The 19,416-nt window shown below is 46.3% G+C and overlaps 1 protein-coding gene across 1 annotated transcript; it reads left to right on the top strand.

Annotated features, from left to right (window-relative positions):
* Positions 1-26: 26 nt before the first annotated feature.
* Positions 27-1,962, top strand: MRPS26 (mitochondrial ribosomal protein S26). The gene is made up of 4 exons (XM_074347016.1): positions 27-272; positions 374-520; positions 615-738; positions 1,453-1,962. Exons 1-4 carry the CDS (start codon positions 61-63, stop codon positions 1,585-1,587), a joined length of 618 nt encoding a protein of 205 aa, XP_074203117.1. The 5' UTR covers positions 27-60; the 3' UTR covers positions 1,588-1,962.
* Positions 1,963-19,416: the final 17,454 nt, after the last annotated feature.

Genomic DNA, 19,416 nt, shown 5'->3' with positions numbered 1-19,416 from the left:
GCGGCCACTTCCGGGCCCCCGTGACGCCCTGCGGCGCGCCGGAGGCGGGGCGGTCTCGCCATGCTGCGCGCGCTGAGCCGCCTGGGCTTGCGGCCCGCGGGCCGGCCCCCTGCCCCGCTTCTGCTGCCTGCGCGAGGCCGCAAGACTCGCCACGACCCACCAGCCAAATCCAAGATCGGGCGCGTGGCCACCCCGCCTGCGGTGGATCCTGCAGAGCTCTTCGTGGTGACGGAGCGTTACCGGCATTACCGCCAGACGATGCGCGCCCTCAGGTGTGTGTGACCGAGGGGGAGGCGGCGGTCGGCGCCGTTCGGCGTGTGCGTTGGGGCGGGCGGGTAAAGAGAGTGCCGACCTTGGGCGCGTCTCGGCTCAGGCTGGAGTTCGTGTTCGAGGTGCGTAAGAAGGTGTATGAGGCCCGGTCCGGGGTCCTGGTAGAGCGCAAGGCGCAGGAGGAAGCCGCGAAGCACCGCGAGCTGATGGCCTGGAACGAGGCGGAGAACCGGCGGCTGCACGAGCTGCGGTGAGTGGGGCGGGACGCGAGGCGGGGCGGGGCCGCCTGGCGGGCCCGGGAGACCCCCCAACCACGCCCAGCCCCGGCTTCTCGCCTCTCGCAGGTTAGCCCGGCTGCGGCAAGAGGCGCAGGAGCAGGAGCGGCGGCAGGCCGAGGAGGAGGCCCGGCGGGCCGCGGAGGCGCAGGCCTGGGCGCAGCTCAAGGAGCAGGAAGTGCTGCAGCTGCAGGTGGGCCGCGTCTCGGGGGGTAGGGGGGCGGTGCTCGCTCAGCCTGTGCGGCAGAGCCCTGCGCGCAGCGAGGTGGGGCCCCGGCTATGTGCGGAGAGGAGAGATCTAGGTCTTCAGAGGGAGTTAAAAGCAAGGATTTGGTAGAGGAGTGCAAGGAGAGTGCCAGACAGGCGCGAAGACCGGGAGGTGAAAGTTGGCATTGCAGGGTTCAAGTGGCTAGCCGGTGGGAGGGGACCCCGCGTTCCACAAGGAGTTTGTGTCTTGCCTTAAGGGTGATAAGGTCACTGAAAGACTAAATGTTCTGGGCTAGGATGGTAGGTGTGAGACTTAAAAGCAGGGAGACCAGTTAGAAGTAATCCAGTGAGAGTGAATGAGGCTTCACTTAAAAGTAATAGAGGGAGAAGGACGAGTATTGAGAAAAATTAAGAAAGACCTAGGCCACATCGATGGACTGATACCACCCAGTAGTAGATTGTCACAGCTGGAATGCTTGAATTTTGGCCGAAATGTCCAGGGGGTGATTATCCAAGAAAGCTGTGTGTCACAAAGCTGCCTCATACTCTTCCACTGGAAGGTCAGTGGGACACTTAAGAGAGGACCTGGGCCCCAAACATCTTTCCCACAGGAGAGCTGGAGTCCCTCCCTCAGTGAGCTAAAGGCCAGCTAGCATGTGCTGGAAGGCTCCCATTCACCTGGCCTTCTCTCTTCCAATAGGAGGAGGCAAAAAACTTCATCACCCGAGAGAACCTGGAGGCACGGGTGGAAGAAGCGTTGGACTCCCCAAAGAGCTACAACTGGGCCATCACCAGAGAGGGGCTGGTAGTCATGCCACAGCACAAGGGCTCCTGAGGGCCCAATAAGGACAGTGCCCACCCAGGGGCCATGTGTGTATGGGGGTAGGAGGGTTGGGCCTGATCTGGAATAAAGCAGTTGGTATTTATGAAGAATGAGGCACAGCCTATTCCAGTGCAGCCCTCACTTTCTAGCCTCTGCACCCACCATGAAGTCAAATTCCCACACACGGTGCCCCGTTCTGCACCCTTGTACAACTCTCAGCAAAGCACCAAACCTTAGGAGTTTCCATCTCACAGAAATGGAATGTTAGTCCTCTCTAACAGCCAAGTTACCTCCCGAGTATCATCAAGGCAGTGGTTGGCAAATTGCAGTCCTTGGGCCAAATCTGGCCTATTGCCTTTTTTTGTAAATAAAGTGTATTGGAACATAGCCACATTGATTCATTGACTGTTTTCACACTACAATGGCAGAGATGAGAAGTTGCAACAGAGACTCCATGACTTGCAAAGTCTAAAATATTCTTAATCACTTATTACAGAAGAAGCTTGCTGAACCCTGATCTAGGCTCCAGCCAGAAGCAGGTATCACCCAGTAATTGAGACACAAAGTAACCACTGGCCAAAGACCTGCTTCTGCTTGATGCTGGGCTTTGCTGGTGTGCCCAAGACACAAAAGGCAAGAAGACCCCATATCTTCTGGTGGTGCTCTCCACCCTTGGCCTCGGTAACCTGCACTTGCCCTGGCAATGCTGGCTTTTTTGGCCCACACACCAGAGTACCAGCAGAGGCTTGGTTAATCTTTATAAGGTCAAGCACTTGGACCAAACCCTATGGGTGCCAGTAATACTTGTGGTTAAAGTTTACAAGGTCACATAAGTGAGCACATAGATCCACAGGCCCTATTCAGACCCAAGCCCTCAAGGAACATCCAGGATGAGGTTGAAGAGACATGTTTCTCTCAGCCAGACCTTGTGTCCCTTTGCCACCATTCACTGAAACTTGCCCAGATACCACCAGAAAGCAGAGTCCTAGAGCTGCTTTCCCTAACTCCCATGTTGTAGAGAGGTTCTGGGACCCTCAAAAAAATGAAAACTTTAGGGAATATAGGCAATCTCACATTCAGGTGGGGAAGCAGGTAACGAGGGTCAAGCAGAGGGCCAGTGGTTGTTGAGCCTGGGACCCAGCCCATCACGGCACTGCGCCCGAGGGCAGTGCCCTCCCTCAGGCTGATAATTGCTGTACTCTGCCTTGGCGCAGCTCAGTGGATCTCAGGTGCTCAGCTTAATTTCTGGGTGGGAGCTGAGGGGCACACATTGTAGACTATGGCTAACAACTATGGTTAGCAACTATGCTCACAGCTTTGGGCTTTGTTATGGTGAGGAGTGGGCCATCTAGTCCCTTGCAGTGGAAGCCTTTGGTGAGTTTTCACGTGGGACACGGCCTGTTTTGGGAAGTCCAGTTTCATTCTTGCCAAGGCCCTGACCCTCTATCAGGGTCCAGACACGCATCTGTCTTCAGGTACACAAGACAGCATCATACCTTCTTGAAGCACTGTTTCGGGGCTATTTTTCCTTCACTAATGTCCTGCATAGGGCTGTAACTACTTAGCATTCACCGCTGATGCCAGTGTGTCATGCAGAGCCACCTCTAAACCAAACCATTCAACATTTTTCTCAACCCACAGCCAACTTACTGATTTAGGCACAAATAGGCAGTTTACTGGTACCTTCAGGGTTAACTCAAGCCCAATCCCATGTGTACCTGCAGCTAATGGATTGTGAAGTGCTGGCAGGTTCACAGGTTATTTATCAGATCATAACCAGTCCAGGTTGCAGAGCTGTGTGGTGTCCCACGGAAGGATGCCTAACCTCCCGTAGAACCCTGATGATTAACCTGATGGGCACAGTCTTGCTCAAAAACACCAGGGTCTCTTCTGATTCCAAAAATGGTTTAGGTCTGCTACAGACAATGTGAGCCTGTACCTCACAGAGAATCTTCCCTTGTTCAAGGCCACATGTATGAGTAGTGTATTTGAGAGCTACCCAGTAAATGCATTTGGAGCACAATACCCAAGTGTAAATGCTTTCACTGAGATCTGAAGAGGCTGCTATGCTTTGTGCATGGTGGGGTTTAGATGATAGACTGGGGTACTCTTAAGTGCAATTTGTGTTTTACTTGAGAGAGGTGTGCTGACCCCCAAGAACTTTGCTGAGTGAGCAGTTTTTTCTTCAGGATTTGTCTCCCCCATCAAACATTTCTTTACCAAGACACCCTGGATTCTTGCCCCTTTCAATTCTCCAGGAAAAGCAGCATGATGTCAGCGAGGTGGACCACCATGATGTCCTCAGGGTGCTCATCAGGGTCGTGCAGTCATTCACTCCTGGGCTGGGTTGTGCTGGCACTGCTGCCGGGGCAAGGCTGGTGTAGTCCAAGTGGACAGGAGAAGAATTCATCTGCCACGTGAATGAGTGCCGGGTGCCTCCTTAATCTGTTCTGTCAAGGAGACCACACTAGACCTGAGTAAGCCTTAAGTCATTCCCCATATTTTTCCAGTACACTCCAAATTTGCTATGTGTGTATCCAATATTCCCTGAAATCTTTGGGAAAATTCCTTCTGAACTTACCCTGTGGTTATTTCCCTGACACAAATACAGAAGTGAAATGGATACCTAGGAAACAAGCCCAGCTGACTGCTGAAATAAGAGCAATTCTGAAATCTGACAAGAAGAGTGATGCTTGGAACTCCTTCCTTTCCAAATAGGAAGTCAAAAGCAATATTTGCACCCCTAAATCCTAAGACAGGCAGGCATTTTTCTTGATGGGTGCTCTGATGTCTTTCCTCAGTGCAGGTAAATACCTAAGCCATAAATGTGGACATCCACACCAAGAAGCAGCATGGTCTGGGTAAGCTCACAGTGCAGGTTACACGGCCGTGACAGCAAGACCCTTGTAAGGAAGAGCACCCGGGCTGCCCCAAGGGCACAATACAGTGACATGAAGAAGGGCGGAGCTGCACAGCCCCACCCTCGCCAGTGCTCCCCGGTGGCTCTGCGGATCACCAGGATCCAGCCACCTTCCACCATTCTTTGGGCATTTCCCCTTGCTGAGGAAAGTCTTATACTCATACTCTTCTTTTATCTTTTTAATGCTGGCTACTGGGGGAGAAGATGGCCTGGGAGCGGGATTTTGTCTGGGAAATCTGTAACCGAGGTATGAAGGTCAGCCGGGGCCACTGGGCCTTTGCCTGTCGCTGCCGGAGCCCACAGTGCTGGCGCTGGCTGACCGCTGATGCTACTGTGGGACCTGCGGCGCCCCGTGTGGGGACCCAGGGGCTGTACTCATTGGCTTCCACCGCAGCTGCAGCAGCCAGAAGTGACTCAGAAGCTGAGGGGAAGTGTGGGTTTGTCCCTCCTCTGGCCTTACAAACAAATCCTCTGTCAGTGACTCCCAGGTGATTGTCATTATGCAGCCTCCAGCCTCCTGTGGAACCGAGCGCTATGAGTGAATAATTGGTGTAAACTGACTATTTAGAAACACTGTTTCTCCCAACTTACAGTATTTAGAATGGGACGGGCAGGATTGTTTTGTGAAGACTTTTTAAAATAAGGTGAAATGAAATTTGAGACAATATATTTTGACAAGGATTTATACTTTCTGCAATTCTGCAAAAATTATGAATAGCTACAAACAGCATATCACTAGCTTGTTTTTTAATCTGAGAAACATTCTGATTTTCTTTTTGTGCAGTCTAAAAAAAAATACTATACAAATGAATCTATTTACAAAATAGAGACTCACAGACATAGGAAACAAACTATACCATTTTTTCTTCTTTTGTGTGGATAACCCAAAGGTGACTGTGCAGGTGGTTTGGACCCTTTCAATGTTCGTCTTTCAGTTCTAGGAAATTATCTTACATTTTTCCTTTGAAAATTTACTCCATTCCATTTTCTCTGTTCTCTTTCTCTAGAACTCCAGTTTGTTGGAACATTGTGATACTTTTAAAAATAATTTTGGCTAAAAGCAAACATCATTTAATTCCAACTTTTAATGATAGACAAATTGGTTTGTCAAGAAGAGTTTCATGTAAATTATTTGTAAATTAATTTTTGTCAGAAGTCATCATTAAAATACATATTTTTTAAAACAGCAGTTTATAAAGCTGTCCTATATCCGTTTTATCATCGTTTATCAGAATTGTCACTTCCTTCGTGAGACACACGGTTTTTTTCCTCAGAACATTTTATTGCTGCCTGTAACATTCAACGCTTCAGAAAAAATTTTAAATAACAGATTTCCAGTATTTCAGTTATTTTCTGACCTGGCAAAATTTAGGTGTTTGGGGGGTTTGTTTTTGGATGACCTTTGCAAGTAGACAAACTGCTGTTAAGGGGATTTGGGGATGACTTGAGCTGACTGAGTCACACCTTGTGGCTTCCTGGGCCCTTTTGTGAGTTATAATAAAAATAAAAGAAGACCTTTGTAAAAAATCTCCAAGAGAGATGGGAGTGTTTCCATGATTGCCACACTCACTGCTTCAATCCAGAACTTCATATGAATAAATTAAAAATAGAAAAATCACCATGCTGTACATAGCTTAGCGATTACAAGCCTGGTACAATCTGCCTGGGTTTGAATCCCAGGTCCCCCCTTCTTACTACTTTGAGTATCTTTTGAAACATATATTTGTCTCTCTGTGTCTCAGTTTCCTCAGAAGTAAAATAGGAATAATACTGGTATCTACCCATGAGCATGTTGTGGCAATTAAATGAGACACTCATGTAAAGTTCAGTACAGTGCTTGGGACTTAGTAGGTGATCAATACATATTAAGTGCTATTTTTTAATGAGACTAGAGAATAGCCTCAAACTCATACCATGAACTAAAACAGTATGGCAATTCCTCAAAAAAAATTATGTGCCAAATACAGTCAAATTGGAATCAACTGCTGGAGGAAGTCAAGATTGGATCTGCAACTGCCCTTCCCTCCAGCAGAGGGCAGTCTCATCAAGACAGTGACAGGAGACCTATAAAAATTCTGATAAAGGAAATTGAAGATGATTCAAAGAAATGGAAAGATATCCCATGCTCTTAGATTGGAAGAATTAATACTGTTAAAATGGCCTTACTACTCAAAGCAATCTTCAGATTTAATACAATCCCTACCGGATTACCCAGAACATTTTTCACAGAACTAGCATAAATAATCCTAAAATGTACATGGAATCACCAAAAAAAAAAAAAAAAAAAAAAAATGCCAAAACAATACTGAAGAAAAAGTACAAGGCTGGAGGAATAACCCTCTCAAACTTCAGACAATACTGCAAATCAAAACAGCATGGTATTGGCACAAAAACAGACATGGGTCAATGAAACAGAATAGAGAGCCCAGAAATAAACACACACAACTACAGTCAATTAATATTCGCCAAAGGGGGCAAGAATATACAATGGAGAAATGACAGTCTCTTCGGCAAATGATGTTGGGAAAGCTGGACAGCGCATGTAAATCAATGAAGTTAGAACACTCCCTCACACCATACACAAAAATAAACTCAAAATGGCTTAAAGACTTAAACGTAAGACAGGATACCATAAAAGTCCTAGAAGAGAACATCGGCAAAACATTCTGATATAAATTGTAGCAATATTTTCTTAGTTCAGTCTCCCAAGGCCAAAGAAATAAAAGCAAAAATAAATGGGACCTAATTAAACTTTCAAGTTTTTGTACAGCAAAGGAAACCATAAACAAAACAAAAAGACAACCTACAGAATGAGAGAAAATAATTGAAAATGATGTTACTGACAAGGACTTAATTTCCAAAATCTAAGAATAGCTCATACAAGCTCAATATCAAAAAACCAAACAACCCAATCAAAAAATGGGCAGAAGACCTAAATAGACGTTTTTCCAAAGAAGACATACAGATGGCCAACAGGCACATGAAAAGATGCCCAACACCGATTAGAGAAATACAAATCAAAACTGCAATGAGATATCACCTCACACCAGAATGGCCATCATCAAGAAGTTTATAGTAATAAATGCTGCAGAGGGTGTAGAGAAAAGGGATCCCTCTGCTCTGCTGGTGGGAATGTAAATTGGTGCAGCCACTATGGGGAACAGTATGGAGGTTCCTTTAAAATCTGAAAAGAGTCACCATATGATCCAGCAATCCCACTCCTGGGCATAATATATCTGGAAAAGATGAAAATTCTAATTCAAAAACATACATGCACCCCAATGTTCGTAGCAGCACTGTTTATAATAGCCAAGATATGGAAGCAACCTAAGTGTCCATTAACAGATGACTGGATAAAGAAGATGTGGTATATATACAATGGAATATTACTCAGCCATAAAAAGGAATGAAATAATACCATTTGCAGCAACATGGATAGACCTAGAGATTATCATACTAAGTGAAGTAAGTCAGAGAAAGACAAATATCACACTTATATGTAGAATCTTTAAAATGATGTAAAGGAATTTATTTACAAGACAGAATTTATTTATTTCTCACAGATACAGAAAACAAATTTATTGTTACCAAAGGAGCAAGGAGGGGGGGGACAAATTAGAAGTTTGCCATTAACAGATACACACTACAATATACATAAAATAGATAAACAACAGGGACCTACTGTGTAGCATAGGGAACTATATTTAGTGACAGAGACATCAGTGGTTTAATGGCTGGGGGAACTTACATGTCTGAAACAAGGTCCTGGAGCAACACTCTACCATGTGTGGCGGACAGTGGGCAGGATGTGGCGGCAGTCTTCACTGGGCAGGAAGGGTTTGGGGAGGGGAGGTTACCAATTATAGGGGGAATTGACATCAGGTTGGCTCCTTGGTTACCAGGGAAACCAGCAGAGGAGCATGCCCCTCACCACCCTTTGACAAGCTATTATGGTGGAGATGTTCCAACCTAAAGATCACTAGCTGGGGCTGGGAGGCAATCAGGTAGGCATTTACTGATTAGGCTGGGCGATTTAGAGGGAAGGTCAGTCATGTGAGTAGGTGTAGGTGAAGCGGGCACTGGTCGAGCAGGGGAGGTACCGAGAGCAAGGGAACAACCACCTTGGGTGACCTGACCATGAGCCCATGGAGTTTTGTTGTTCTTACTGTAGTTTCAGTTCTGAATTTTCCATTTTCTCCTTCTTTATGTCATCTGTTTCTTTGTTGAGACTACCTCAGCCAAGAGGTAGAGTTCACCTTTATTTCATAGAACCTGCTTATTTCATAGCTGTTTTCATGTCCTTTTCTGATAATTCCAACATGTGTGTCATTTCATTGTTGTTATCTGTTGATTGTCTTTTCCTTTGCCAGCTGAGATTTCCTGATTCTTCACAGGCCAAATCATTTTCGGTTGTACCTTGATGTTTTGAATATTATGTAATGTTATGTTAAGAGAATCTAGATCTTGTTTAAATCCTAAGAATTTTTGTTTGTATGTTTGATCTGCAAACAGCTGATCAGGTTAGGTTCAGGTCACAAATTCTTTTTTTTTTTTTTCAGGTCACAAATTCTGCCCTGCCTTCCGTGGACTGTGGTTCTAATGTTAGTTCAGTTTTCAAAGTGTTTTGGTTTTTTTTTCGAAGTGTTTGCAGTGCTATCTGGATCAGACCCTCATGTGTCTCTTAGCTGCACTGTGGTCTAGCTGAAGTCTGAAGCCTGTGGGATGCTGTCTGGGGTCAGATCTGCTCATGCAGCTTGGAAATGAGCTCAGGAGTTCATACCAACTTTGTTCATCCGCTCTCTTTATTTTCTTTCTCTCAACAATCTTCCCGATACTTTCCAGCTTCTAAGGGCCTTCCTTCCTGGTCCTCTGGTCAGAAGGCTGGAGCTTTACTTTCCCTGTTAAGCCATACCCTTCATGTGACTGTTTGTGTCCAGAGCCAAGTGGTAGAAAGATGAAGATAAAAAGCAGTGGAACCAACCCCACCCCTACACTTAAACCCAGAGATCACACCACTGTCAGCTGTTCTGGCTCAAGCCATTGCCCAGGGAAAGTCACCGCCACCTTCTCCGTAGCTCCTATGGCTGTATCTTTGGCTCCTGTGGCCCCTGTAGCCGTATCGATGGCCCAACTCTTGGCAGGAATCACCATGAGCCACACCACCGCTCTCCTGGTGACTTACGCCATCGCTTCCCAGAGCATGTGTATCACAGCCAGGCCACACGGGTGGGGCTGATGGACACTCCCATGGGAGGTGTAGCCTCCCAGGGCTGGGGGCTGGGGACCCTTACTCACCCACTCACCCAGCCCTCCCAGGCCCTGTCCGAAGGGCTCACCCGCGAACTAGAACAAGAAACTACAGGGAATTTGCTTCTGAGAAGGGGTTAGGATGGTGTGTTTTGTCTCACCTCCCTTTTATAAGGGTTCTCTGGTCCATCTTCCTTCAAGCCTCACAGAGGGGCCTTGCATAGGAGCTCAGGCTGAAGCCAGCAGAGGAAGGGCTGACTGAGGGGCTGTGTGTCCTCCGATGGGAAGCTGGGGACATCCCTGGTCTTGCCCTCTCTTCTGCACAGCACAGGTTCCAGCACTGGCTTTGGAAGAAGAATTACCCTGCCCAGAGGGAAAGCCAGGAAAGACTGGGAAGTGGGTGGTGGGGAGAAACGGCCTAATAGGGGTCTTTGGATATTTTGGAGCCTAGTTGAGCTGGACGATGCAGCTCCTGCGCCCGTGGGAAGGCAAGGACCATGATACCCCAGCCCAAAGACTAGGGGAGCATTTCTTACCTCGGCTTAGCCTTGAAATCCACAGGGCAGGGCCCATCACTTTCCAAAGAAATATTTTTAAAATTATTTTTGTTTATTTTGGGGGGCGGGAGATAATTAGATTGATTGATTGATTTTAATGGGGGTACTGGGGATTGAACCCAGGACCTCGCATATGCTAGGCAGGCACTCTGCCACTGAGCTACACCCTCTCCCCCTAACAAATTATTTTTAACAAAACAAAATAAAAAAAGCCGTGGAGAGCCACCCCATGCTCTTTGGTCGGAGAGGAAGCACTCCCGCCCCAAGGTTTGGGTGCCTGTCTGGGTGTCACTGCTTTTGCTTTGCTGCCACCTTTGCCCCTGTTTCTGCTGCCGTAGCAGCGCTGCCTGGTGACTGCGTTAGAAGATACCTTCCTCACTCCTCAGACCACAAAGAGAGGAGGACTTCTCTTGGAATGATTTCTGTTCACCATCGGACGCACGCTCTGAGTGCTGGCTGGGCAATACTAGCGGGGGAAAACGGTAAACTCATTGCCAGTTCTGTGGATCTTTGAATTCTGATCTCCTTCCCTGTCTGTCTGCTGCCATGTACATTTCCAAGTGCTCATGAAGTCACTCCATGTCCAAAATATACCCTTCCTTTCAGCGAGAGAGACCAGGTAGAGAATGCTTGTTCCATCTTCTGCAGAACAAGAAACTTCTTTTTTTTTATTTTAAACTTCTTTTGTTTTAGTTAAAATATAGTCAGTTACAATGTGTCAGTTGCTGGTGTACAGCATGATGTCCCAGACATACACATACATACATATATTCGTTTTCATATTCTTTTTCATTAAAGGTTATTAAAAGATGTTGACCATAGTTCCTTGTGCTATACAGAAGAAATTTGGTTTTCATCTATTTTTATATATAGTAGTTAATATTTGCAAATCTCGAAATCCCAAATTTATCCATTCCCACCCCCCTTTCCCCACTGGTAACCATAAGATTGTTTACTATGTCTGTGAGTTTATTTTAAACTTTTAAAGTGTAACATACATACATAAAAGTGCACAGATCTTCAATATTTAGCTAATTTTCAATTTTCAATTGTGAAAACAATGCCAGAAATAGAAGCACGTCTCATGCCCTTCCCAATAACTACCTGCCCACTCTCCCCTTAATTCTAACTCAATAGACTGAATATGCCTCTTTTTGAACCTCATATAAATGAAATCACGCACGTCTGTTCATACACATACTTTCACTTAACATAATGACTGTGAGATGTTTTCAAATGTAGTAATAGTTTGTTCATTTTCATTGCTTTCTGGTATTCTGTTGTACGCATTTATTTGTTCCATTTTTCTGGGTGTGGGCATCTGGGTTGTTTCCAGTGGGGCTATTACAAATAGTGCCACTATGATAAACATTCTTGGACATGTCTTTTGATGCTCATGTGTATGTGTTTCTGGAGCGGATTGTGGGACCACATGGTATGTGCATGTGCTTGAGTAACACTGCCAGCCAGGCTCCCCACAGAGTCGTACGTGCACACTCCCTCCAGCAGTGTCTGAAGGCTCCCATTGTTCGGTATTCCCTTGGTAATGCCAGCATTTTTAATTTTAGCTATTCCAGTTGGTGTGTATCTCATTATGGTTTTAATTTTAATTTCCCCAATAACTAATGGGATAAATACCTTTTCATTTTTATTAGACAATTGTATAGCTTTTTTGTGTGGTTTGCTCCTGGCTCATTTGTCTTTTTCAACCGGTTTGTGGGAGTTCATTTTAGATTTTGACTATAATCCCTTTGTTGAGTATATATGCTGGCTAATAAGAATGGTTTGATCCACAAGAATCTTTGGGAGGTACTGACTGGTCATGAGTCTCCTAAAACTAAAACAGTCAAGAAGCCATTAAGGCTCACTTGTTCTACATGACCAGAAATACCCTATGGTGAATCAGGACCTAACCTAAGCCACCACAACATAGCATCCTAGGCCCTTACGCAGTTACCAGGCTACAGACTCAGAGCCACCTGGGTGAAGGAGAGACCAGATGAAGGAAGAATGCAGCACTAACATTAGCTATTCATCCTAGAAGTCTCCCTCCTAGCATTTGCCAAAGAGACTTGTGATCTATGTAGCTGCAGAGGGAAAAGAAAGTACCCAGACCTTCCTGGAAGGCACACTAATCCCCAGGGACCCAGAGCTCCACTGCAGTCCTCGGATCAGAGCTGAAGCTTGTGATAGTCAGGAGGCGAGTGGGACGGAGGGAGCAGGAAGGAACATCCTGCTTTTTTTTAATGTATTTATGTTAGATGGTAGAAGATAAATCCTGTGAAAACAGAGGCTTACAATGTCAAGAAATTCCTAGGAATGCAGTGGCCTGGGGCCTGTTGGAATATCCTGTCCAAAGTAAAGAGAATTCCCACACTGTGTTGACAGGAAAAGCTAAATATACAAAATTTCTTAAATCTAGCAAGCCCACTCAGAGGTATATACCCAAGAGAAATGATGCTTAAATCCACCAAAAGACATATAGAAGAATGTTCGTAGAAGCTTTACTCATAACAGCTAACAAATGAAAACAATCCAAAAGTTCATCAACAGAATAACAGGTAAATATTACAGCATATTCTTACACTAAATACTACCCAGCGATAAAAAGAATTGAACCACGGCTACATGCATGATTGCGTGTGCAAGGATGAGATAATATAGAACAAAGAAAGCCAGACATAAATGAGTACAGGGAAGAGTGTACAGCTCAGTGGTAGAGTGCGCCTAGCGTGCACAAGGTTCTGGATTCAATCCCCAGTACCTCCATTAAAATAAATAAGTAAGTAAATAAAAACCTAGTTACCTTTCCCCCCAAAAAAAACTTTTTAAAAAAGAGTATATACCCTATGATTACTTTTACATGAAGGTCAAAACCTAGCAAAACGAATCTATTGGGATACCCATCGGAGTAGAGGCTGTCTCTGAGAGGATACTGACCAGGAGAGAGCCCAGGGCGAGTCTTCTATGGTGCTGATCATTTACGGCATTTTACAGTGTAGAAACGGGTTAAAAAAAAAATCCATTAAGCTGTTCATTTAAGATTTGTTTACTTTATGTAAATTTTACTCTGATAAATAAAAGTGAAGAAAGATTTCCCGTCACAGGACAAGATGACATGGCAACAAATGACTGCATAAATTTGTTGGCCACGAAAGTAGTGAGCACGTCATATGAATGCCCTCTCTTATGTAAATAAGTGTGTGGCTCTCATAGTAACAGCAAAACAGTTGTCTTTCTACCCCTAAAAAAAAAACAATGGACAAGTTGCTATGCCTTGTGACCTTTGTCCCTGAAAAAGAGACACAGTGCACAGTAGACCTCTGGATATTGGGGTCCACACTGGCCACATTTGAATGTGCTACTCTGACCTATTTAGCAGAACCAGGGGGGATGTCAGCTTTGAGTGTCATCTAGGGCAAGAGGACACCACGGAAGGTACAGCTGGAAAGCAGGCATCCCTGCCTTTTAGGCCTTATGACCCAGCGGATCCCCACATGCTCAAGATGCCCACAGATGATCAGAACACTGGGGGAGCCTGTGACAAGCCCCAGTGGGATCGCACATCAGAAGTCCCTAGGGTTGGGGGAAGGGTATAGCTTAGTGGTCGAGTGCCTGCTTAGCACGCACAAGGTCCTGGGTTCAATCCCCAGTACCTCCATTAAGAAATATTAAATAAACAAACAAACAATTCTAATTACCTCCCCTCACCCCCCGCTCCAAAAAAGAAGTCCCTAGGGTTTTAGAACCTGTACACAAACCACCCAAACATCGCTGGTCTGAAACCATAAATACTTATTACTGCTCAGGAGTCTCTGGGTCTCCTGGATGATTCTTTTGCTCTTGGCTGGGCTCATTCATGGCGCGTGGTCAGCTGTGGGTCAGATTAGCTATGTGGGCAGATGGACTCTTCCTGAACTCATACTCCTTCTGAGGCCGTACTGTGATCTCATGGAGAGTCTGATATGTCCGGCTGACCAAAGAGGGAAAAATGGAGTCCAGCTTTCAGACGGTTCATATCCAGATGGCCAATAACTGTGGTGTTGCAGTCTTGCTTGAGTGGCCCTGAAGGACAGTAAGGAGATGAATTTCTCCAGCTGGCAGTACTTGAGGAATTACATCACAACCACTTAAACTAGAATTCGAGAGCCTTAGGGACAGATAAGTAGCCAATGATTTGGCTGCATAAGGGACTTGGGATTTAGCAGGAATATAATGCGAGCTTGTGGAAAAGTATGTGGGTTGACCTTGCAGAATGGACCTAAAATTGGAGACTATTTGTAGAATATTTGTGGAAGCTCACCATAAGGACTGACTGCAGTGGTGGCTGTAATCAGGGGAACAAGGTGACTTGTGCATGTCAGACATCCTCCAGCCCCATCCACCCCAATTCTTGCTCGTTGGACTCATGAACAAAGTAGTCATGGTGGCAGGGGTTGAGGCTGTGTGTGGGCTCAACCACACAGACTTCCCCTCACCAAAGCTGACCTGGCTACCAGCACTGCTGAGAATCTAACCCACCAACAGCAGAGACCAAGTTGGGCACCGTTCCCCGGCGCCCAGCCAGTCACTGCCCACCCCATCCTTCACAGACACACTGAATGCCTCATACAGCATGATGGATATCCTGCCAAACCGCTTTTGACCAAAGAACTCCCTTTGTAGGAAAAGAAGTACAAGATTCTTTGGTCTTACCATGCATTCATTCATCAGAAGCAGCTGGCTTCAGAGAACAAGAGAACAGCCTATTGAAGACGGAGTTACGGTGCCGACTCAGGGATAACACTAGGGGGTGGGTTATTTTCTGAATCTGCAACCAATGTATGGGGCCATGTCCCCATATGCAGTGGTGTGGGAAAGAATGGTTAGTCTCAACAAGGAAAATTCATCAACAGTACTGAAACTAGTTGAAATTAAAAACTTCTCACTCTTTGTAGTTGTCAGATTTCCATTAGCAGTGCTCAGTCGCTCTGGCATGACTAGAGAAGGCAGTTTCAGCATTGAAGACCAAGGTTGTGTGGGACAGCTTTATGCACCATCTCAAAATCCTCTCAGCCCTACTCTTCCTCCAGCCACTGCTGGGGGACCACTCCTAGCCAGCTTGGCCGACTGGCTCTGCGCCAAGACCTTCAGGCGGCACTTCACGTAGGTGGAGGTGGTACTGCTCACCTCTTAAACAGTTCATTAGACACTTACCATACGAGACAGCAATTCTACTCATCAGTAAGAGAAATGAAGAAATACATCCATGCAAAGACTTGTACACAAATATTCATAGCAAGATTATTATAATAGCCCAAACTAGAAATAATTAAATGTCCATCAGTGATGAATGAGCAAACAAAATGTGATCCATCCTTGGACTACTTCTCAGCAATACAGAGGAATGAACTGCTGACACACGCAATCACTCGGATAAACCTCAACAACACTATGGCACGTGAAAGAAGCCAGGCCCAAAAGTTTACATACCGAATGGTTCCATGTGTCAGAACTTCCTACAAAGCGTGAATCGATATAGTGGTTTCCTGGGGCTGGGCGTGGGAGCAGAGAATAATGGCAAACAGGCATGAGGGACTTTTTCTCGGGATGGAAGTGGTCTAAAACTGGATTGTGGTGATGGTTGCACAACTGTATATTAAAAATCATCAAACCGTGCTCTTATGATGGAATTTTATACTCCATAAATTATGCCTTGTTGAAATGTTTTAAATAAAGAAGCTCAGCTTTAATATCAAGCAGCATTTGGCACAGCTGATCATTTCCTCCTTCTTGAAATCCTGTCTTCACTTCATACTCTTGTTTTCTCCGACTTCACCAAGGGTTCAGTCCACTCCCCCTAAGTGATCTTGCCTGTGCCTTTCAATATCGGTACTGATGATTTCCAAATTTATATGTCTGCAGCCTGGCCCTCTCTTCTGAACTCCAGACTCTTGAATCCAAATGCCTGCTCATGGTCTCCTTTGAATGTGTGATGGGGTGTCCCAAACGTTATATGTCTACACTGAGCACTTCCCTTCCCAACCCAAATCCGTACCACCCTCTGGGTCCCCATCCCAGCTGATGGCAGCTCCGCTCTTCCCTGTGCTCAGGCCAAAAGCCTTGGAGTCATCTTTTACTCCTCTTTTTCTCTCCCGCCTACATCCAACCCATCAGCAAACCTTAATTGGCACCTCCCGCTAAATACACCCAGACTTGGGCCACTTTTCCCCTGATGCACCCCACCACTGTGGTCCAGCCTGCTATCATCCCTCACAGGGATGCAGTAGCTTTCTCTTCCCTGCTCCCACCTTTTTTCCATGGCCTTTTCACAACACAGTATCCAAAGTGGTGCTAATAACATGTTAACCCAATCTCATTACTCCTCTGCTCAGAACCCTCTCTGGTTCCCCATTTCACTTGGCTTGATGTGACCCCATCCCATGTGACCATTCTGACCTCAGGACTTCAGTCACAGCTCCAGTCCCACTGGCCTCCTTGCTGTTCCTCGAACATGCTGGGTATTCTCACCTCAGGACCTTTGCACTTACTCTTCCCCCACCTCTAGAATTCTAAAGTGGCCCCTGATTTCCATACCTTTGTGTAATCTCCTCCTGTTGCATGTGGGTAGGACTTTCTTCTTCTATGGCAAAAGTGTTGGGGGATCACTCCCATGATTATACTACATCATTTAGTAGAGGTAAAGGGATAATTAAAGGCCCAAGTATCCAAATTAGTCAGTTTTATTTTAAATTAGGATGATGATCCTGGTGGGCCTGGCCTAATCAGGTGAGCCCTTTAAAAAGAGGTTTCCCTTCACGCTGAGACTTGAAGCACTTGAGACTCTTTCTCTCTGTTGCCGGCCTTGAAGAAGCAAACCGCCGTCAGTTCTACAGCTTCAAGGAGATGCAGTCTGCCAACAATTTCCCAGGCTCCAGAAAGAAGTGCAGCCTGGCTGACATCTTGACTGCAGCCCTGTGAGCCCTGAGCAGAGGACCCAGCTGAGCCATGGCCAGACCCACAGGAACTGTGGGATAAGAAGTGGATATTATATCAAGCTGTTACATTTGTGGTAATTTGTGACATAGCAATGGAAAACCAGTCCACCCTCAGATAGCCCCATGACTTCTTTCCTTGCCTCCTTCAAGTGTCAGATGTCACCTTCACAAACAGGCCCAGACTGAGCACCCTCAGGAAAACTGCACCGTGTCCCCACCTTTTCCTCCCTAGCACTTACTGCCTCCTAACCTGTTGAAATGTGTTTATTGTGTTTTTTAAAATTAATTTATTTTTTGGAGTGGGGAGGTAATTAGGTTTTTGTTTTTGCTTTAACAAAGATACTGGGGATTGAACCCAGGACCTGATGCATGCCAAGCATGCAATCTACCACTGAGCTATACCCTCCCTCCTTGAAATTATTGTTTAATGCTTCTTCCCCTCCACTAGAATATAAAGTCCCTGAGGGCTGGGACTTCTGTCTGTCTGGTTCACTGGTATTTCCAAGCATCTGGCCTGGGCCTGGTGCAACTTCAGATGACAGCTGTTGAACAGATGAAGGAATGCTGGCCCTGTGGGGCCATTAGGCTAAGGTAATCTATGTGCATGTATTAACCAGGGTGAGGTCAGTGTGCCCATGGGACGGGCGAAAGGCCTTCTGAGGCTGCCTCCAGAATCAAGCCCTTGGCCTTCTAGCCTGGCAATACCAATGAGCTGATTTAGGTGAGAAACAAAACCAGCTGCTGACTGGTAGTCCAGGTCCGCCTGACCTGCTCCTAGGGGTGACAATGACCTCATTTCTTCCTATTGCGAGTTGGGTTCCCCAGGGAGCGGACTGAGACGGAGTTTAACACGCAGGATGTTTATTACCAAGGTTCCTTGGCACCCAAGCCTATGGGAGGGAGGGGGGTGGAAACAGGACTGGGCAAAGGAAGAACTTCCCATGTAGGCCTCAGTTGACTCCACAGGGAGGTCCAGAACTGAAACAGTCCATGAAAGTTGTCCAGCATTGGGCCAAACTGGACCAGTCATTGGATGTGGGCCACCAGAGAAGGGTGTGACCTTGGCTCAGGTGGCTCTCTGTAACTGAGGCAGGCCCTGGATGAGCTGTCAGGCAAAGGCTGTCTGCTGACCACTCTCTCAGCAGCTGGGTGGCAAGTCCTTTTTTGAAGGAAGATCCCTGCAGCACCTCCCTGTTCATGACCACACTGACCAACACCCCTCCCACTGAGGTAGTCTGTCTGTCTTTTATTTTTCATTATTTTCGTTTGGAGATACCGTACATTAAAAATGGGGGGAAAAAAACAAGAAATCATTGTTTTTAAATGCATAAAATGAAAGACATGGAATTACAAAAGAAACCAGTTACATTTATGATCAAGCATCTAAATAGTAACACATTTGTGATACTGTCACAAATGTGCTCCATTATTTAAAGCATCAGATAACAAGATCGAGTGGCAGGTCCAGTAACTGCCGTAATGTCAAAGTGATGATGAGTCTGATTTTTAGAGACATTTGCAATAGCTGTAATGGGATAGGAGGAGATCTGTCATTTTCATTTGTGACAAAGCCATAGGGATTGCAGATTCCACCGTGGTTTCTTGCCTACCTCACAGTTGAAGAAAAGGCTGAATTTCAGTTAGAAGTGAGAGAAAATAAAATCTTTTCCTATCTGAGTTCCAGGTGCAAGGAAGTGGATGCTGGTGTTGGGAGTGGGGGCAGAGTTCCAGGAAATTTGGATTCAGGAGGAGGAGAGCTTCCTTGCAGAGGGGAACTGGGATGCGCCTGTGGCTGGCAAAGGGGGCAGATGGGGAGTCCCTTCTGGCCTGGAGCGGCCCAAGTGTCCTCCCTGGCACCCCCTCCAGAGGTATTGGGAGTGGGCTACATAGTTCTTGGTTGGGCCACCGCGCCCCCCATACTCCCTATTCCACCCTAGGACCCAGGCCTCCGCACCGCTCCCATACTCGAGCGGCTTCCTTCGCCCAGCGGCACTCGCTATCATCACCGGTCCATTAGCCATTAGCCTGATGCGGTGACCTTGACCCGGGCCTGGCCGCTGTAAATGAGTGGGTGCGCCGGGGGCGCAGGGCTTGACCCGCAGCGGCCCGCTGTGACCAGCCATGCGGCGGCCCTCTTAGA

The sequence above is a fragment of the Camelus bactrianus genome, chromosome 19 (assembly GCF_048773025.1).
Source record: "Camelus bactrianus isolate YW-2024 breed Bactrian camel chromosome 19, ASM4877302v1, whole genome shotgun sequence".
NCBI classification, from domain to species: domain Eukaryota; kingdom Metazoa; phylum Chordata; class Mammalia; order Artiodactyla; family Camelidae; genus Camelus; species Camelus bactrianus.
The sequence above is the reverse complement of the archived record's forward strand: the minus strand, read 5'-3'. Positions and strand labels throughout refer to the sequence as shown.